Consider the following 22,755-nt stretch of genomic DNA (forward strand, 5'->3'; position numbering starts at 1 on the left):
TTAACGCATATGCTGGATACCTTACAGAACAGAAGAGAGTATACTGGCCCTTAATACCCCCGTGGCCCCACCTTCTACTAATGTTTTGCGCCCTTTTGAATTAACACGTAACAGGTGTGGACAATGTGGGAAATTTATCTCGGGTCTTATTTGAATGTGATAAGGCTAGGAGGCACCCTTGAACATATTTGGAGAGAAGTTACGTATACCCTGGGACAGGGTATATGCATACATTGGTATAGGGTATAGCGCCCGAAACACGTGTAAAAGGATAGGAAGGCCTCCAATGCCCTCTTCAAGTGGCAGAAACCGAATACACCACCTCGTGGAAAGACGGAGGTTTCATCCCGTACATAGGCAACAGAAAATGTTCGGGAAGAAATTTCCGTTATTATTACATTATGTAACTCTTATTCTCTAGAAAACAAGTTTAATTAATTAGTCCATAAATATGTGCTGGTTGAGCAACTTTGCCAACTAAGGAGCAGCCGCCGCTGAAATTGAGTTGGTTAGTAGTTTCAAATAAGCAACTCTGATACAGTTATGTGAAAGAGTAACTCCTTACTTCTAAAGACTGATAGGTCCTATTCTGGTCCACAAATCTCAAAATATCATGATGATAAACATAATTGTATGCTCCAAGAACCTAACACATGAACATATTGTATACAGTAATTGTTTATTTAATCAACAAGTATAGAATCATTACTATGACTTACACAAACTGTTAGATTGCGAGGGCAGCGAGCAAGAACATAAGGTACCTGAACCCAATATGGACTAGTGGTCAATATGGCCTATTTGCTGTTTCCAAGTAGTTACAAGGTTAATTCAACAAAAGAACATTATGTTAGGTAGACTCAATATGGCATACATAGGAATATATCGTAAAAATGCGCAAATGTTACATTTGTTGCTCTTATGTTCACGTAGTGTGTGTAAGGATAATGAAGGACCTTCCATTTGCCCAGACTGTGATGTATAATCCAGGGTCTTCTGGAGACGAAGTTATGACACGACGCTTTTTGTTTATTGGTTTCTAAAATATGTTATTTCTTTATGTAATCTCATTATGTCGTTAAGTAATAAAACGTAAGTGTACAATATACTTATCGACGTATAGAAAAACAACATTGTGGTACTTTCTCTACACTTTCTGTTTCATTTTCTGATGTGAAAGAAGAAAATATATTACTAGGCCATATTGAGTACATATGTACCCAATATGGCCTAAACGTTACTTTTTTAACAAATTATTCACCATCGATGTTATTATTTGAACACTTCCAGAAGTGTTCCCTCTTTTGAATCTTGCGATTAGTTTTACCTCTTTTGAATCTTGCGATTAGTTTTACCTTTCTGACTTTGTACACCATTAGAAACAATCGGCAACCTTAAGTAGGCCATATTGGGTTAATGTACCTTATTTAGTATTATTTATTTACAAACTCACAATAGGCCGCCAATACTTTTCACGGGGCGCCGCCGTGTTTTCTCTTTTTTAACCTCCTTCTATCTACTCTTTTAAAACGATGTATAAAGTGTACAAATGTAAGTTAAAATGTTTCAAGACAAGTGTACTTGTGAATGTGCTTGAATAATTTGACATGAAGCAGTGTCTAGTGTTTAAACCATCGAAGTTAAGGATAAAAGCAATGAAGTGCTACTCTTTATTTGCAACGTCATTGCACGATCTGGCCACTAACAACTCTGGTTAGAGTCATGGCGGGGCATGGGTTATCCTTGCGAGTGCCTCATAATCAATTTTATGTTATCACCATTTCATCCTCATTGATTACGGAAGAAGATGTAAAGAAATACAAGTACAAAATCATTCCTTCCTCCCCTTGCTTTAGACCAGGCAGGAAGAAGATGCATTCATCATCTCTCTCTTTTTTTATCGCTATCTCTTTTCTCCATTTGACTCCAACTATCTCCATTTTCTCTCTGACTATCTCCAACTTTATCTATCTCCATTTTACCTCCAACCAGGGCTCGAAAAATCCTGGTCGCCATAGCGACTAAAAATTTCAGCCTGTCGACTGTGATCTTTTGCTGTTATATGTACGATATGTTGATGATTGTAAGTTCAAATTGCAGTACAGCGTAAGTTAGCATATGATTTTTATTTATCAACGTTAATTATCAGTTCAATCCATACAGAAAATTATATAAATTAATAACTGACTGAAAGCACCATTCATTTTTTTTCAGAAATGAACTTCTGAGTAAGAAATTATCGAAGGGTCATAATCAGACATTTGATGACTGGTGCCATGTCAGTCTGTCATTTGCGACCAATATTGGTCATGTGCAACATTTGATGGATTTTTGAATGGCGATTTTATGGGTTGAGCGAAAAGTGCAATTTTTGGGACATATCTTCGTATATGGCAACACCAGCAGGTCGAAATATTGCCAACAGTCGCAAACATGTGTCTTAAGTATTGGCTATACATTTACGTGAAAAATCGTAAATCAAGATTTTGTGCTGAAATTGGACTCTCGAGACAACCCTAGGCTGCCCCTGTTTACATTGAATTCTCTTCGCTCACTTTCGCTGCTACTGTACCTTTTTGTTTTCATTGATTAAGTATGGCGTATTCATTGGAGCAGTAAGTGTGCATTGCTGAAGAGTATTTTACCATAGAATAGTTAGACCTAACCTAACTATTCTATGATTTTGCTTCTCATTCTTACTCATGTGCAAGAAGTTTTCCAAAAAAAAAAAAATGCCCTCCCTGCTCCTGCTGTAGCTACCTCACAAAGCAACTGTTTTACAACCAAACACCAAGAAATGATCCCACACATTGTTTAAGAGTTGGCATTTATTGTTGAAAATTAGTTCTCAGATATCTTCAGCAAATTAACAATGTGTTTTAAAATAATGTAATTGCCTTTATTTAGATAAATGCTAACAAATTTATGAACCCAGTGATAACCTACAGGATTAATTTAGTACAGAAAACTGTTTTCCTGGCGCCTAGCTTTGAAGAAAATTTTTCGAGCACTGCCTCCAACCCTCCCTTCAACTCGCTCCCCTTTCTATCTTCAAATCTCTCTCACTTTCTCTTCCTTTCTCCCTCCAACTCTCTCTTTCATTTTCGCTCCAACTTTCTCTCCTTTTCCCCTGAAATTCACTTCCTTCTTTCTCCCTGCAACAATCTCTCTCTTCCTTTCTATCTCCAACTTTCTTCACCTCTCTCTTTCCAGTTTCTGTGCCTTCCCCATTTCTTCAATTTCCCTCTTTCTGTCCCCTCCTCAATGGAGCAGAAATAAAATAATTTTCCAAATGCACATAAAATGATTGAACTGACCATGAAGAAACAGTTATGAAACGTCGGAAAGTCATTTTAAAAATTCAGTACTCGTATAAACTGCAAAAATACTTAAAAATGAACTATAACCCAAAAAGATCAACAAATTTAAAATAGAAACAATTTTGTTTTTTTGCTTGCAACTGAAGGTGGACAGAGAGAGAGAGAGAGAGAGAGAGAGAGAGAGAGAGAGAGAATGGGAGTGAAAGGGGGGGGGGTGAGGAGAGAAATCTGCCATAAACATTTCCACAGTGTTGTGCTTACAGCTAATTTATTTCCCCAAGTCCAAAATTGAGCTCCTCTGGGACAGATCTCCATCCAAGCACTGTGAATTGTTACACATTCGCAAACTTCGAGGTGATATTTTGAGAGAATGTCGAGACTCTTTAACCATAGTTATTAACCAGAGAATACAAATACTGTATTTCTCTTAAATGTATTTCTCTTCTATGTCAATCAACTGGAATATATCTTTGCTTTCTTAATAGGCTGTCATTATTTTTGAGTATTTTTGCAGTTATTATTTTGCATCTTTCATATCTGTTTATCAGAAAAGGTACAGATAGTCTGTAATCAGGGTGCAAAATCATTGAAAACTGGTGGGGAGAGAAAGTTCTTAATCTTCAAACCCACCTCCCCACAAGCATATGTGAAAATTATACTATATATATAATGTTATTGAAAGTAAAAATAAATTACTCAATTAAAAATTTATTATTATTAAATATATAAAATAAATTAATTTGTTACTTTTATACATACGAGATATTGGAAAGCAGCTAACTAATTCCTTTATTAACTAGTTAAAGATGTTAATAAATTATGAAATAGTTGAAGTGGTTTTATTATGTGTAAGTTTTTGTTTAGTTTGTTCTTTGTTAATATAAATCAATTAGATTTCAAAGTTATTATTGTCTTGCATTATTGTTTTACTTTTATTGTGCGTATTGATGAATTGTTAATGATTTCTTGAGAGAGAGAAAGCATTTGTGTGTGTTTTCGATATTAATCTTAATAAAGTATATTTCAATTTAAAAGTAATTGGTTATCTTTTGTGTGTTATAACAAAAACTCCCCCCCCCGGAAATGTTTGGTAGTGGGGATTTTTTATGCAAAGATTGTTGGTGGGGGAGAATTCCCCTCCATCCCCCCCAGGATTTTGCACTCTGTCTGTAATAGTACAACATGCCAAATAACATTATAGTTTTCTAAGTTCTCTTCTATAGAGCACGTTCCTCTCTACTTTCTAATGGAAATCTTTTTACATATTCCACACTGCTGTGTAATGGATATTTTGGAATTATCTATTAATTGATTGATGAAGATGCACTTTGTCCTATGGCATTAGGCAACAACACACATCATATAGGGAAGCAAGCATTTCAGGATCAGGGTATCCAATTGTAATTGCAGGTGATTGTAAAGTCACGGACACTTCTGGGTTGTAATGGCTTAATTTACTTTCAATGGAATCCCTACATCGCAGAAGTGTCCGTGACTGTACATTGCACTCAAGTCTGAAAGGCTTTTGTATTTGAGTCAATCCAGATGAAGTGATCAGGCACCTGTTGCTGGAACATTTTTCACAAATTCATTTTCTACATAGGATTTCCCCTGCATATCTACAGTTTGAAAATTCTATTAATTTTGTTATATCTGGTTTAGAAATGCCTACCATATTTCAACCATTGTGTGTTGAATTTTGGATTGGCAAATCTTTATCATCAATATCTGTAAAGCCTAGACATTCAAAACAAGTGTAATTCTAATAAGTACGCATTTCAAGTATAATGATTTGAAGCCATCCATCTTCTGCATGGATTCTAGCCAGAACAAAAGAGCAGCACATATCTTAAATTGCCTCAAAACTTTCCAGTCTTCTTTGCAGTTCTCATGTTAATCCAAACTCTCCTGTTTCTCGCCATAAACTCTGATGTGAACAAGTAATGAACTACTGTTTTATTAAGGTCAGCTGCTCTCTGCTCTCAGGAACACATCACACCAACTTCCTTTTGGAGCTACCCCCATATCCTTGACACCTTCCTTTTGGCCACAAAGTCGAGCATAATTTTGTGACATGTTCTTCTCATTAATTAATGTAGAAAACCTTGGTCTCATGGTGTTGATTATCTTTTTTTTATTTTTTAATGGCTGTTATTTTTATATTTTCCCCAGAACCGACCAGTACAAATGGAGGAGTTTGAAAGACATGAGTGTTATTGGTGTTCCAGCAGTCTTCGACAAGAGATCTCCGAAGGTGAGGAAGTTCACGTGGTCCATCATAATCTTCATTTGCCTCGGACTGATGATAGCACAAGTGTGCAACCGAGTGATGCTGTACTTGAGCATTCCTGTGAACGTGAATGTTCTAGTGGTCCACAATGCCTCTCTCAGGTTTCCTGTTGTGACTGTGTGCAACAAGAACCAGTACAACATGAGTGCAGTGATGTCGTTGAGGAATGCTACTGAGTTTCCAATAATGACACGCAGAACATTTGACCAATCGCAGCTACTAGGAAATGAAGTTACAGACTCCTTTGATCTCTGGAATCTTACCAGGCATCACATTGAAAAAATGGCCAGGGAAGTAAGTATCTTCAATAAATTGATAACCTAGTTGAATATTAAGAGAGCATATTAAATCGGGACTGAAGTTCTTTGTAAATAAGAGTGAATGTAATTCTTGAAGCTTTCCTGACTGCAAATGATGAAGAGGTTTTCTCGGGATATCAACCAGGTGATTTCTGGATAGGCTTCTGAGCTTCCAAGAGCAAACATTACTCTCATCTTCAGGGATTGAAGTGACAACAACAAAGTTCTGCAACACTTCAATCCCTCAAGATGAGAGGGACCTTAGCTGTCAAAAGCTCTGAAGCCTATCTGAAGCCTATCTGAAAATCACCTGGTTGATATCTCGAGAAAATCTTTTCAAGAGTGAATATATTGATATAATTATAATAATACATGTTTTAATAATTCAGCTTTAGTACATGAAAATTCCCTTTCCTGCAAGGGAGCATTATTATTTAAACTTCTGTTATGCCAGTATGCCATGCTTTCAATGAATTGGTTTGCACCTCAGTTTGTGTTTATTTTGCTATAGTGTGCTGACCAACATTTCGATAAGATAAAAGCATTGGAGAAGGAAAATATCAAAATATAGGACTCACTGTTAAGAAAGCCATTTATACTAGGGATGGCCAAACTGATCCAGATCAAAAAGTTCCAGATCTGGATACGGATCCAAATGTTCCGGATCTGAAAATCCGGATCCGAGAGTTTCGTATCTCAATCCCATTATAATATTACCACACCTTAAAAGGTATTATGATCTTCGATTACAAAGAAATTTTTCATTAGTCCTACAAGATTTTTTTTCAAGTGTTGTTCCTAAAATACTTTGCTACGCATTGGCTAACACACTCGTGCACAAAAATAATCTTACTTGTTTAACATAAAATGTCAGAGGTGATTTTGTAAATGCCATGAAGGAATTTTATGTACTTACTCTTTTCCATTGAATACGATGAAAAGAAAACTTAGCATTCAAGAAATGTGACTAATAGAAGTGCAGTCGGTTGTGCATCCCACACCATCTTCATTGAAGCAGTGTGTGTTATTGTTCACATCTGCAAAATCGATTGCAAATTAAAGATAACTAGGTAGAGAGACAAGAAATGAGAAACTTTAAGAATACATTAGTTTCCTATTAAATTAACATGTAAATGCTATGTTTTATTCCCGACGAAAGGAGGTGAGAAATGGAGGAGAAATAACAGGTCGGTCTAATTTCTATGTTCGAGCGGCCTAGGGTGACAATGACAACCACCTTTGCAGCTACAGCACCATTTCTTACTAGTCCAATTTGATATAATTTTAAAATCTTATCTATGACGGTAGAAGTACGTTTTTACCCCATGCTGTTACTAGCCCTAAACAGAGAGAGAAAGAGAGAGATATGCATGCAACATTCACACAGAGGACACAGGCTGACATCATTCTTTGTTATTCCTTCTTTGTATGCGTTTATTATGTTATTCTTAGTAAAGTATGTTTGAAGTCCAAACTAATTACTTATCTTTGTTGTTATAACACAAACTCTTACCCTCGGAAAATTTTAATTGGTTAAAAATTTTAATAGAACAAGATCGTTGGTGGGAGATTCCCCTTCCGCTATGGGAATTCGTACCCTGAATGTGACCACCAACACTATGGAATTAATGAAGAACGTGTCTGAATGTGATTTAACCGCAAAAGGAGAACATTTTTTCATCAAGACTGCAGTTCGAAACAAGTCAAAACTGGGAATTAATATGGTGAACTGTCCTGACCAAATTGGAACATTTAGTAGCTTCGCACAAATGGTTATAAAACTAAAATTACTAAATATAGTAGACTGCAGACTTCTGGAGTTTGCCTCTCTCCAGAGATAACCCATTCATTTATACAAGAAGAAAATCTAAATTCTTGCAAAATCTTAAAAATTATCCATGTTATTTTGGTAAGTTTGCATCAAAATATTTCATGGCTCGAGGGGGGGGGGGCGTTGCCCCCTTGCCCCCCCTGGGTACAGGCCTGCTGCTAATTAATATACACTGGTGTTCAGAAGTTAAGGAATTTGCAGGTTTAGATTCTTCCAGGCATCTGATACCACACCCACTAGCCATGTGCAGTGATTCTTTTCAAGAAGGTACAGACACATACTGAGGCCAGTGCAGCACTGATGCAAAACAAGTAACATTTTTGCCTGCACTGCGATTTATGTTTCACAATGGAATGCTGTGGAAAAGGTTATCAATCACTTCCTGATGTGCCAAGTACAAAACCTGTACCAAATCTGTCCAGAGTTCTTGGACAGATATGGAAGAGACTAGCATTCTGCTGTACATCCCAAGAAGATCAGTAGGATTTATGTCTGGGCAATGGACTGGCCAAACCATTTGCCAGATGCCCTCATATGCCAACTAGTCCTCCAATAGGAGGACCAAATAAGGACAGGTGTTGTAGTGCATAAAAGAAATTGTGTACCATAGAATTTAAAAAGAAGTCAGACATACCACTGCACAATAATACGTCTGTGATGGTACTCCTGAGAAACTTGTAGGGCACTGGAGCATCCAACATGATGCTGCCTCACACCATAAAATCCCCACCACCATACTAATCTCCATGGAATATATTGGCAAGGCTGTAACTCTTCCCTCTGATGTGCAGATCTCTTTGAGGAATTATCTCCAAACAAAATTTGATTAATCAAAAAACATTATATAGCACTATTTCTTGTGTCCATGTATAGTGTTCTCTGGACTGCAATCAAGGATATACATACATGAGCCTTGGAAGCACAAAAACAACCACCTGTAGACACCAATACACAGTATATGGGAATGTCTCCAAGTCTGTTGCTGTGCCAGGTCCCTACTGACCTTGGCAGTGACTGTGCCAGGGAAAACTGACTGGGTGGGTGGAAGGGGGGGCAACAAATATTGTTGGGGGTAGTCACATTGAAATGCCAGAAAACACTATATATAAATATATACATACATATACGTCACGCTACAATATATACAATAATAATACTTATATTATTATTATTAATAATAATAATTATTATTAGCTATATTCATTATGCTGTTTTGTGATTATTCTTTATTCAGAGTGGACGTTTACTGCCTAAATTTATTCTTGATGACTAGTTTATCTCCATATGATTCGCTTTAATAAAGGCATTAATTCTTTTTTTTTTATTCGTGAGAACTGCCACAAGTTGCGTTGTTTCTAGTGGCCTATTTCATTATTGGAAGACATTTATAATTTTATAATTCATCGTCTTTCTTGAGATGAAACTACTGATATAAATATTCAAGTTATAAGATAATAATATAAATTATGAAAAAAAAAATATTTCGAAGAGTTTAATTTTCTTGCAAAATAAACATGAAGTTGAAATAAATTAAATCTTAAGTATTAGAAACAATGAAAGTCACTTAGTGAAGTGCAATTCTCCTGTAGGAGAATTCTGCTGTATGTGCTTTGGAGAACACATTGCCCACCTTTGGTACGTCCAGGACTTGACGTTTCTTCTCAATAGCAAGGGCAGCCAAATGAGGCAGCTGGCATCCGGCATCCTGTTTCGAGCAAGGCATTTCAAAGGTTTCAAACACGAAAAGGTTCTTTCCTATGCTGCATTGGAGAGAATACAACTAGAGTGTGAGCCTTGTGAAATGCCAATTTATACTTTCTTAGGATATCGAAGAAATCTAAATCCATTAAGTGAAGTACTTTCGTTCCATCTTCGTAACGCTGAAGAGTTTTGGGCAAAATCTGCGTTTCATCTTTCAGGGACATGTTATCACAGTAATACAAGTCTGAAAAAGGTTACAGTTATCTCATCAGTGCTCGAAAAATTTTCGTCAAAGCTAGGCACCAACTCTGAAAATCAGGCGCCAGGAAACCACCTACTAGCAATTGTGCATAACAGATTGTTTCAAAAGTCACGTGACCCAAACTTTGAAAATGTAATTATATCATGAAAACGTAAGAGATATTTACACCTGGTTTTCTGCACTAAACTGATCACTGGTTAATAAATTTATTTTAGAATTTATTCAAATAAAAGCAATTACATTATTTGAAAAAACATTGTTAATTTGAAGAGAACATCTGAGAATTCTTTAGCCTTTTAATAGCATTTTTAACTTCAGTCAAGTTAGGTTCTGGAACTAAAGGTTCTGCTGTGTGGACTTCATTTACTTCTGATTTATCTCCTACATGAACATTTAAAAGGTCATTAAAGTAGTTCTTCCATCTATTTAGAATATCGCTTGGGTCAGCTAGAAAATCACCGTCTTTATCTTTTATCAAGTTTACTTTAGGTTGCCACCCCTTTCTAAACTCATTTACACCTTTATATAAATCTCTGATATTTTTATTTTTGCTGTTTGTTTCAATTTCGTTAATTTTGCTTTTCAAGTAATCTCTTTTTTTACTTCTAAACGTGCAGTTAACTTCTCGCTTTATTCTATTATAATTGTTTAGATTTGTATTATCAGAGTTATTTAACCACCTAAGTCTAGCCTGATTTCTTATTTCTATTAGATTATGACATTCATTATCAAACCATGGCTTACTTTTTCTCGGTTTATGGTATCCTATACTTTCTTTAGCTGCTGATTCTATTGCATTACGTATGTGCTCCCAATTCTTATTTACGTCTGTTTCATTTATATTTTCATCATCATTTAAATCCTGCAAAACATCAAATCTATTTGACAATTTAATTTGGTAATCTTTCTTAATTCTTTCATCAGTATCAAATTTTAGAACTTTTAGATTTTGTTGCTTATGATTTATCACTGAGAGTCTTTCTCTTAATTTAGCAATGACTAAATAATGGACACTGGCACAGTCAGCACCTCTATGTGTACGAACGTCAATTATACTAGTATGCCTTCTCTTATCAATGAGAATATGATCTATCTGATTATGAGTTTTACCATCTGGAGAAGACCAGGTATATTTATGGATATCTTTATGTTTAAAAGTGGTACTTTTCACAATTAAATTCTTTGAGGTTGCAAAAGTAATCAATCTTATACCATTATCATTACTTAATTCATGAAGACTTTCTTTACCAATCGTGGGTTTAAATGTCTCTTCTTTGCCAATCTGTGCATTACAGTCACCTAACAGAATTTTCATATCATACTGAGAAAATTTATCAAAGACCTGTTCTAACTCTGTATAGAAATCATCTTTAGTATTATCATCTTTATCTTCCGTTGGTGCATGTATGTTTATTAAAATAATTTTACACCACCTACCCTGTAAAACTGCATATGATATCCTATCATTAATAAATTCTACTGTTTTAAGAGCCGATATAATTCTATTATTTATGAAAAAGCCTGTTCCAAAATTATGATTTTGTGGATTTAAACGTAACAGGTCAACTACAGATCAAATTTTTCACATCAGACAGACACTTGAAAAAAAGTGGGAATATAATCAAAATGTCCATCAGCTATTCATTGATTTCAAAAAAGCATATGATTCAGTCAAAAGAGATAAATTATATAATATATTAGTAGAGTTTGGAATACCTAAGAAGCTTGTTAGTATGATAAAAATATGCACCAGTGAAACAGAAAGTAAAATTCGTGTGGGTATTAATATGTCTGACAAATTTACAATTCATGATGGGTTAAAACAAGGAGATGCATTATCTCCATTGCTCTTTAATTTTGCCTTAGAATATGCTGTTAGGAAGGTAAAAGAAACTAAAGAAGGACTAAAATTAAATGGTGTGACTCAGTTGTTAGCATATGCAGATGATGTAGATTTACTGGGGGATGATGTGAATACAATTAAGAATAATGCTAAAATATTTTTCAAAACTGCTAAAGAGATAGGTTTGGAAGTTAACAAAGAGAAAACTAAATATATGCTTACAGGCCGAAACCAAGTGTTAGGTAATAATCAAAATCTAATTATTGATAACAACTCGTTTGAACCAGTTTCCAAATTCAAATACTTAGGAGTAATATTAACAAATGAAAATTATATTAAAGAGGAAATAAAAAGTAGGCTTAATTCAGGAAATGCATGTTACTTCTCTCTTCATAAACTTTTGTCTTCTCGTTTAATATCTAAGAAACTAAAAGTTAAAATATACAAAACAGTAATTTTGCCTGTAGTATTATATGGGAGTGAAACTTGGTCCCTTACATTGAAAGAGGAACATAAATTGAGAGTATTTGAAAATAAGATCCTTAGGAAAATCTTTGGACCTAAAAGGGATGAGGAGACAGGTGAGTGGAGAAGGTTACATAATTTAGAACTACATAATTTGTATTCATGTCCAGATATTATTAGAATAATTAAATCAAGAAGACTTAGGTGGGCAGGCCATGTGGCACGAATGGGAGAGGAAAGAGGAGTTTACAGGATTCTTGTTGGGAAACCTGATGGTAAGAGACCTGTAGGAAGGCCAAGACGAAGATGGAGGGACAACGTTGAGATGGACCTAAGGGAAATCGGTAGGGATGGAAAAGAGTATATAGAACTTGCTCAAGATAGGGAAAGATGGAAGGCCTGTGTTGCTGCAGCCATGAACCTTCGGGTTTAAGAAGGCTAGGGAGTTAGTTAGTTAGTTACATCTGAGAATTGATTTTCAACAATAAATACCAACTCTTGACAATTTGTAGGATCATTTGTTGGTGTTTGACTTGTCGTAAAATAGTTGCTTTGTGAGGTACAGCAGAAGCAGGATATTTTTCTTTGAAAACTTCTTGCACCTGAGTGTAAGAATTAGTAGTAAACTACTCTTCAGCAAAGCACACACACTGCTCCAATGTATACGCCATGCTGAATAAATTAAAAAAAGGCACAGTGAGCGAAGAGAATTCAGGATAACCAGGGGCAGTCTAGAATTCTCTCAAGAGTTCAATTTTGGCACAAAATCTTTATTTATGATTTTTCATGTAAATGTATGGCAAATACTTAGGCACATGTTGCATGCGTCTGTTGACAAAATTTCGACCTGCTTGTGTTGTCATCTACGGAGATATGTCCCAAAAATGTCACTTTTTTACTTAAACCATAAAATCGTCAGTCAAAAATCCATCAAATATTGCACATGACCAATATTTGTCGTAAATGATAGATTGACATGGTATCAGTCATCAGACATCTAATTATGACCCTTCGATAATTTCTTAGATATTTTTCTCACTCAAAAGTTAATTTCTGGAAAAATTTTAACCCTGCCTTCTGCCAGTTATTAATTTATCTAATTTTTTATATGGCGTAAACGGATAATTTTATGCAATGAATAATATCTCAATGGATGAGGCTTTATAATGCAGAAAACCCGGTGTAAATATCTCTTATGGTTTTTATGATATACATTTTCAAAGTTTGGATTGTGCAACTTTTGAAACATTCTGTATAAGAAGCTGAGCATCACGGTATTCAAAACATCGCTAAATCATTTGAGAAAGCAGGAAATGGGGGACAAAGAGTAAGAAATTGTTACTGAATCTTTGGAATGTTCACAACGTTGATAAAAAAAATTGCTAACTTACGCAATTTGAACTTAGAATCTTCAAAATTGCGTACACATTACAGCATAAGATCACACTCGCCAGCCTGAAATTTTTAGTCGACCTGGCGACCGGGATTTTTCGAGCCCTGCTCATAATTCAAAAAAATATTCTGACCCTGGTGCACCTCTCACTCTACCACTCCAACGTATGTTTGTGCTACACAATTACATGTACCTATGGAGTTCTTGGGAAGAAGTTCTTCGATTTTGATATGTATGAGAAGAAGTGAACCTGCTTCTAATGATTGAAGAGTGGCAAATCCTAAAAAAAACGTTCTTTTACCTGCCCACGATACAAATATCTTTGTTCCCATCTGTCAATGTATTTTGTTTCGTCTGACATCAGTGCAAATACCAGTGCCTCTTCCACTGCCTGGCTATTTTGCTGAGAATAAGTGTGGACATTAAGCAGATTAATTTGTTTTGAATATAATTTTGAGTGTAATTTGCATTTTAAGGTTCAAGTTCAATACATTTCCGAATAGTATTTCGTCATTTTGAAATTAACTTCAAGAGTATTGAAGAAATTCCCTTTGATAAGGTTTGCCTCAGACTCGTCATCTCGAAAATCAAGTCTGAATAGTAAGAAACCGTGATGCATGCGGAACAACTGACATGTAGTGTCAGCTTTCTTGGATCACTATTGGTCCTGGGTTCAATACCCAGTGGATGCACTTTAAACTGTAGGTCCAGTCCCGATTAGCCTTAATGTGCATAAAGTGAACTTAAAACACCAAATCAACCAACCAACCAAATCTTGAATCACCTTTGAATGTATTTTACTAAATAGCGTTGTCACTAACGACCCACGATTAGAATAATTTGTCAGAACCACAGATGATGTTTTGTGGTCCTCAGAATGTTCGTGATGTTTTAAAACCATCCACATTCAATGCTTTTTTCCAGTTCTCAAAACCAGTTAAAACTTAGGTTAATCGCGACGATTACAGGACATAAATGAATGAGAAATGGCCTATGGCCAGGCCGGCGCTTGAATCTTGAACAAAAGTCACAAACACACCCCCTCCCCCCCCACACACATATATATATATACTAAAACAAATTAAGATTTGTTAGTCAAGTTGGTATTATAAGCAGGAAAAGTGATATCATGCAGAATACACCATTTAGAAATAGTGTAACAACCCTGCGTGGTCGCCATTTACTAATCGACCCTGCGTGGTCATCACTAACATATTATTAGACCCTGCGTGGTCACAATATTCCGTTTAAATTAACATGTCAGTTGAAAGAGTTGAGTGGGATGTCCCTGCGAGTCATACACCTTTAGTTTTTAATTTAACTTGTTCTGTAAACATTATTAATTATTGTCATTTACACTGTTAAATCCATTGTTTAGTATAGCAGAGTCCTGCACCACTCATTATTAATTGTATTGTCTTAAAGCACACAGTTTTTGTTATGGTAATGCGTGCTGCCCATGCGCCTTCGCGAGTATAAATCCAATGCAGCTAGCCCGGGAGCTCAGTCGGCTCCCTGATGTCAACTGGAAAACATCCAGGGAAAAATTTGCCTCACAGCCAGAAGCCTAGCAGCCATCCCAGAAGGAAGGAGCCTAGCAGCAACCTACCTACCTTGTCCAATCGCTTCGGCTGATAGGTGCTCAGGTTCTACCTGCCCTGCTTGACTGGGAGTACCAGGACCTTCCTTCCTTCCCTGTATAAGACACACCGGTTGGCTTGCCAATTTCCAGCTAATGCCGGGTGTGTCGTGGCATCCTTTGTTCCCTGACCTAGCGCCCGCTTGTCGGAAGCATCAAACCAGTTAGTGACCGGGGGCTGCCGATTGGCTACGGCCAGTTCCCAGCTGAGGTTGGGGGTACCGCGTGCTTCCTAAATTCTTTTACAGGGGAGCCCGTGATGTCATCAGCGACCAAGGCCCTAAATAAAATTAGGTTCCCATACTCCCCCCTGGCACCTCACTGCGAGGAATAAATTGGATGCTCCCTGCTTGCTCTTATCTCTAGAGACGAGAAGTGGTGCTGCTAAAGGAATGTGTGTGGTACAGGTAAATTCACATGTGTGGTAAAGGTAAAAGCATGTGTGGTACAGGAAAATGCACGTGAGAGTTACTGGTAAAGAACATGTGTGTGTAAGTGTACTAACAGACATTCATATATTGTGTTTATAATAAATACATTAAACTGGTGTAACCTTTCCTTATCCCAGCAAGCCCTGAGAATATTTTGGAGTCTGTATTCTCAGACTGTTTAGAAAGTTAGCACATATGGGTAAACTTTTGCCACCCTCTTAACAGAAGTGATTAGTGTGTTGAACGCAACCTGTATTGCTGTGCTGTGCTGTGCTGTATTTGTATGTGAGGGGTAAGAACGTTGCAATTGTCATACTCTTATTATTCAATATTTCATTAACTTCAGTTGGGGGGCAGATGGGAGCGACCACCCCCTGCCCACCCTCTGGCATTGTCACTGGACCTTAGTGTTGCACTTACTCTCTGATTCTGGGTGTTTAGTGCCTTGTGCTGGTCTTCCAGGTTGTTGTGACACTTGGGTATCTACTGCCTGAGAGTTGTTATATTCCAGTCTTGTGGCACCTCCTTCACAGTAAGTAAATGATGTTTCTGTGGATGTTTATAGCCTGGGGCACATCCACTTGTGATTGAACAACTTTTAGTTATCCAATGAGCCTGCCTCTCACATCATCCAGGTGAGTATGCTGAACAACACGAGTCTACATTCCCAAACTATAACACTTGACAATGTGCCTTATGTGCAGGAGCTATTCAATACTGACACTGCTACCATCTAGGCACTCATATACACCTGTTGTATAACCACTCCAGTGCTGCCAACTGTGCTGTGTATGCTGATGAATATGTGAGGTGAGTTTGGTAGTGGTCAGCAGGGACGGCGACAAGGGTGGGCACGGGTGGGCAAGCACCCACCCAAAAATTCCTGTGCCCACCAAATTGCCCACCCAATCAAATTCAATAAGTACGTACGTATACTTGGGGCTATATGAATGATTCAATAAATGAGTGTATTCTGGTGTTCATAACATGTATATCTTACTTGTGAATATTATCTATGCTACAAATGTTCACATATTATCAACCCATAAAAAGCCAATTTTGTCATTAGAAAGTGAAAGTAATTACTAGAGCTATTGAAACAAAAACTGTGATCAAATGAATACTTTCATGATTAAAAGTAGCTAGTAGGCTTAGGAGGCTCAAAATTATGAAGGGTATGATCAAGGTTAGATCAGAATTTAGGGTGAACTTGAGGACTGCAGCTCCGGGCCTCCACATATGTATATAATTTTTGGCCTGTGTATGGTTAATAAATCTCCAAAAAAACAAATATAAACATCATCTTAGCGTTACTTCCTCCAGCAACACAATAAATTATTTCGACTCTTTAATTATTATTAGAATAATTTAATCAAGAAGACTTAGATGGGCAGGCCATGTAACGTGAATGGCAGATGAAGAATAGTTTACAGGATTCTTGTTGGGAAACCTGACTGTAATAGACCAGTTGGAAGGCCAATACGAGGATGGAGGGATAACATTGAGATGGACCTAAAAGAAATCGGTAAGGATGGGAAAGATTAGATTGATCTTGCCCCGGATAGGGACAGATGGAAGGCTTGTGTTTGCTTCAGCCATAACAGTATAATAATAAAAAAAGTAAAGTAAAGTGCTTCCCTGTGCTTTGTACCACGCCATGAAGGCATATAGGGGGTGTGGAGTTAGGGCCCCATACTTTCTTCATCTCGGCAGAATCTGGAGGTGATGTGATCAGAGTATAATATAGTTTTAATTAGCTCTGCATTGAAATTCCAGAAGTATCCCTTTTTTTAAAATTCATTACAATTTTTATATACCTCTCATCTTCAAATATCAATATGGTGTGTGAAATATTAACTTTATATTCGTTCTACTAATAAGTAGGAATCACATTAATCACTACAATACCGAACTAAATAAATTTTAATAAACCAGTTATGTATGGAAAAGCTACAGAATTATTCAATTGCTAATGTGTGGCTCATCCTATTTAGAAATCCTCGTTCCACACATAAATTTTGCCATATGAATCAGCCGAAAATGTTAACAGAATCTGTAGATGCAGCTGAAGTAAAGAAAAAAAAGTTATATCACGAAGTATCCAGAAGACGATTTGGTCTAATCGGGACTAAGCCTACAGTTTAACGTGTAGTCCGAACCAGTGTGCATTGTGCTTCCACCAAAGGAGGGGAGTCGAACACAGGACCTCTTCATTTTTAATGAGACAGCGTTATGCCATTGGGGAATAAATATACAGAAAGAACTCGCACCAAACGTGTCATTTTATCACCACAGAAGATGCGTCCATTTTAAGAGGGTGATTGCCTGAGACAAATATTTGAGACTTTTGGAAAACAATGTCATTGTTCATGGAATTAGCTGCCTTGATCCACTAATGAAACGCTGTGCAATTGAAACTACCACCTCAACTTTCTAAGAGGTATGAACTAATGAAACTCCATTTTTGGAAGAGTAAGTTCTGGTTGATTTGTTTTATTTTAAGTCATTTTTCTGCTAATTTTGATAATGACGACGGTAAGGTTCAATAATGATTCGATTAAAGTAACGAAGGGGTAAAAACAAACACATGCTGACACTCAAAATACAAACCCTCATAAATTATTACTTTGACATTGGTTCCAGGTGCCAGGGACTCCTTGCCCTGAAAGAATAAAGTTTCCAGGGTATGCTGCATAGGATAGAGGTTGACATTCTAGTGTGTTCGAAATGGTCACACCATACAACCCAAGACATCTATGAAAAATAGATGAATTATTACTGGCACGGTGATCAACTTCGATGAATTCCTTGTGTCCTAAATCATTTTGTTACCTCAAAAAATATGTTCATGTAACCATACGTGTATTGCTTCTCCCGCATGAGTAACGTGACAGTTCAGAAAACGAATAGCAACTTAGCTAATAATCTCTTCAATTCTGAACAGATTTTTCAATCTTACTTGTTTTGATATTTTGTCAAAATAGCCTTTCATTAGCCTAGGAATACTTAATGGACAATGAACAAAGAATTTGTTTTCCGTGTGTGTTTTAAATCATTCCTAATAATACGTTCATTTTAATCCAAACATTCAGTGGCGGCAATTAGGAGGAGCGGGAAGTGGGGGATGCAGTTCCCCCGCCACATTTTGCCATTTTTTGCCCCCGCCTCTTTATGCTAAGCCTTTTCTATCAAGAAAAAATATATTGTTCCTGCCCCTCAAATGTTGGCACCCAATCGCCGCTACTACAAACATTCAGATATACTTGTCAGTTGTACAAACCTTGTAAGCTAAGAAAAGTGACCCCCAAGAAGTAAGAAAACTCTTTCAGTCAAAAACTCATACGATGAAAATACTATGCTCAGGAACATGCATTTAAATTACGAAAAACTTCACGATTGTCTACCATCGCACTTTCTATCATTTTCGCTGAATACATAAAATCAAGTATGTGCCTTGTATTTTCAACACAAGCTTAAACCTAATTCACATTTATTTCACTGTATTAACATGCATGAAGGAATGTGATTAGAATGTATGGCTGTGCATGGATAAACACTTCCTTGAAATGATTGTGTCCATCAGAGACAAAGCGAAAGGAAATGGAACAAGATGCGACAATAGATAAGAAAAGAATAAAGAGGAAAACAAGAAAAGGAAAGAGAAAAGAGGAAAATTGGGAGTGTAAGGGAGAGGGGATACATACGTCTTACATACACATATGTATATACTATATATGGTCTTACATTTATACTGCCCACCCTAATTTATCAATATGGAGCTTCTGCCCACCCGGTCGAAAATTTCTGGCACCGCCCCTGGTGGTCAGGTGCCTAGAAGGATCTAAACCTGGTATTTCGTTAACTTTTGAGCACTAGTGTATAAGAAAAATATAACTTTTTTAAAAACCTTGTATCATACATTCAGTACTGTTGGTGAAAAATGGAAGACAAATGAGTGGCTTGGGAATAAAACTTGATAACCCCCAAACGTATGAAACCAAGATGAACGCAGGTGAAAGCTCGTACATTACATTGTGGCTTATGACATACCCAGATGTTCCAGTGCATTTCTGACTATCAGCAGCTACTGAAGAAACTCATTCACTACTGTACAGCTACTTGAGACTGTGCAGCAACTGTATTCAATGTTAACTAAATTTTGAACAGAGTGTGCGTTATCAAGATTTATTCCCGAGCCACTCAAAAGATTCTGCAAATTTAATATTATACAGGGTGATTCAAAATGTACTTTACAACTTTGAAAGCATATAGAAATTTATTCAGATAACTTAGAGAGTCTGTTGAGGTGCCATTGCAAAGCAAAACGCATCAAGTTTGTCATACAACATTCATGTTGGGTCGATGTGGCTACAATTTGTAATGCGGCATACATCCCACCTGATGTTGATCTTCATTCCAGACTTTCAGCAGTAAGTCAGGCGTCACTTCTGCAGCAGCGTCATTAATTCGAAGTCTCAGCTCGGCAAGATCAGCAGGTAAAGGTGGTACAAAACCCCATCTTTAATGAAACCCCACAAGAAAAAATCTAGCTGGACAAATCTGGGGAGCGAGGTGGCCATGCAACCAGTCTCAATGAAGGTTTGGTGCAAAGAATAAATTGTAGGCCTACTAGGAGGTGCCTTACGATACTCCGTATGAAACTTACGTTGCACTGCAGTTGCCGATTGTGTCTCATGAAACCAACAGCGAGCATGTTCTGCACCAGTAAAAGTAACCATTTTCAAGAACAATGCTGACAGTGCTACTGGTGGGCGAGTTCGGTACTAATGGACTATGAGAGTCAAAACTTGATCTGTTTTGCTTTGCAATGGCACCTCAACCGACTCTGTAAGTTATCTGAATACATTTCTATATGCTTTCAAATTTGTAAAGTCCTTTTTGAATCACCCTTTATGTTCATTATCTATATTATCTATACATGCATAAAATCTGTTTTTTTAAATATATTAAAGCAACTGTATAACACTGAAACTCTTCTGTACAGCTACTTGGAAACAATTCTCCAAAGTTAGCTGCTTCCTCAAAAATCACATCTTGCATATGCTCCTTGACAACAAAATTATGCAATGCTATGAATAATTTTATAGAAAAGAAAGGGAAGGGTGTTGAACAAGGTGCTAAGAATTAGAACTGTAAAACTTCTGCTGTGTCTGAATAAAACTTTCTTACATAATTTAGAACAGAATGCAGTACAGTACATTCAGTGAAGAAAACTGAATTCAATATTCATGAACAGTTTTAATTTCCACATTGTTAATAACTGTAACTGAAGTATTAATTTCCTTTCATACAGTGCTGGTTTGGACGAGGAGTGACTTGCAATAGCATAGGTGTTTGGAAGCCCCTGTACACTGTGGTTGGACTCTGTTACAGCTATTACCTCGGTAAGCAAGGATTTTCTAAATTTTAGATTTTATGTTAGAACAATATGACTACAGGTCGTCCATAAATGTGTATTACTCGCTATTGAATACAAAATAAATACGTAAAATAGTATTAAAACTTTTCAAACTTACGTGAGTGAGTATATGTTAATCCGGACGACGTTTCGAAGGTAAATACTTCCTCCTGCTTCAGGTCTAATTAGATATCTAGACACCGGACATGGTATCACGTGAAATAGTGTTAAATAGGAATATGGTTAAAGGAATCGGTAAAAAATACACTTAAAAATCCTGGTTATAAAAATCGTAAAAATCCCTACCCAGGTGAAACATTCTAAAAATACTCATATTCAAAACTAAAAGACTAAAAACCAGGTGCCCGCATGGCAGTCGAGGAACTCCCATTCAGCAATAAAGTGAAGCATGTGAGTAAGTGTTTTTCACCGATTTCGTCCCAGCTTGCTTTCTACTTCAGACTACTTACTGTTTTGAATTGTAGTGTAGTAAATTCTTAAAACGTATGAGCAACAATCATTCTTTTTCCTTCTAAAGTAGAAATAAAAATAAGTTTATTTTTCACACATGGACCAAATTCAGAACATTAACTCTTCACAGTTGGGTTTGGACAGGGCCGGTGGAAAGTGGGGTCGAACCGTGCCACTGCCCAGAGTGGCAAATTTTCAGGGCTGCAAAATTTGAAGAGAAGAAAAAAAAATAAGCCTATTGAAAAGTTATAATATTATATGCGTATTATATAACTTGGAAGTTAATATATGCCAACCCACCGTTTTGAAGGAACATATCAGTAGTCTCACTTTAAAACCACTGAGTGCGACAAGGTGGGAAAGCAGATTCGATGCGTTAACTCAGAGGTCTATGATGAGCTCCTTCAAATATATAGTGACAATATAACTGTACCAGGTCCTAGACAATTATTTTAGTTCTAAGAGAAAGATTTGAGCAGCTTAAACATCATAGTGAATTTTCAGTATATTTTATGATATTAGTAAACTCCCGGAATGTTAACACATGAAGGCTACTGAATTAAAAGAGTTTTTGGCTATAATAAAAAATTACACCAAAGGAGACCTTAAACTGATAAAGGGTCACGATTTTGCACCTAATGTGAGTAGAACTTCAAATTTATTAACTTTGTTGGTAACTGTGTCAAGTGGCGAACAAAGGGTGTCTTTTTTTAAAATTAAGGCTAATAAAAATACTATCTTCAGTCAATCATGTCTGAAACATGCTTGTTTCCATTTTATGCAAGATAGCATTATACGAAAAATAATATTGCATGCAAAGGTAAAGTTCCCTGTGCATATAACATCATGTCATCAAGGCACATTTAAAGGATGTGGGGGTAGGGCCACACACATTCTCGATCTCGGCCATTTTGCAGGTGATGTGATCAGCACCACTCTCTGGCCATCTTTATCGCAGAGGGTTGCCCCCAGGTGCCTATTAATTTGAGGCTGGGTGAACCCCAGACCCACTTTATCACAGCACGGAGATCTGGAAATATTACATGTATGTAATTCTTTTAAAAATCTAATCATATTTCACAGACCTACAATGGTAAACATGTGAAGCCAAGCCTTCATTTCTTTCCTAATACTCGTTACATTTAAGATATGTTTAAGAGAGAGAGAGAGCAAGATAGTTTTCACAAAATATAATAATAATATAAAATTTGTGTCGCATTTTTTAAAGTTTAACTGTGGTCGATCAAGATATCCTTTTGTGCTTAATAGTATCGAAATGGCATAACAAGTTTCTTTATTTATTTATGTTATAGTTTGATGTTTTACTTAGGAAAATATTGATTTTCAATTTCCCGTTTGGTGCATAATGACGGGGAAGGGGGGGGGGGGTC

The 22,755-nt window shown here is 36.6% G+C and overlaps 1 protein-coding gene across 2 annotated transcripts in view; it reads left to right on the forward strand.

Moving 5' to 3' along the window:
- The window catches only part of LOC145987951 (acid-sensing ion channel 1B-like), a 144,656-nt gene that overhangs the window by 90,286 nt on the left and 31,615 nt on the right, over window positions 1–22,755 (forward strand). For both annotated transcript variants that reach the window (XM_083122791.1, XM_083122793.1), the window contains exons 2-3: window positions 5,493–5,904; window positions 20,789–20,879. In XM_083122791.1, the coding sequence (XP_082978917.1) occupies window positions 5,527–5,904; window positions 20,789–20,879 (469 nt within the window). In that variant the 5' untranslated portion in view covers window positions 5,493–5,526. The remainder of the gene's footprint in view (window positions 1–5,492; window positions 5,905–20,788; window positions 20,880–22,755) is intronic.

Source organism: Lepisma saccharinum, chromosome 5, assembly GCF_977018435.1.
Source record: "Lepisma saccharinum chromosome 5, izLepSacc3.1, whole genome shotgun sequence".
NCBI classification, from domain to species: domain Eukaryota; kingdom Metazoa; phylum Arthropoda; class Insecta; order Zygentoma; family Lepismatidae; genus Lepisma; species Lepisma saccharinum.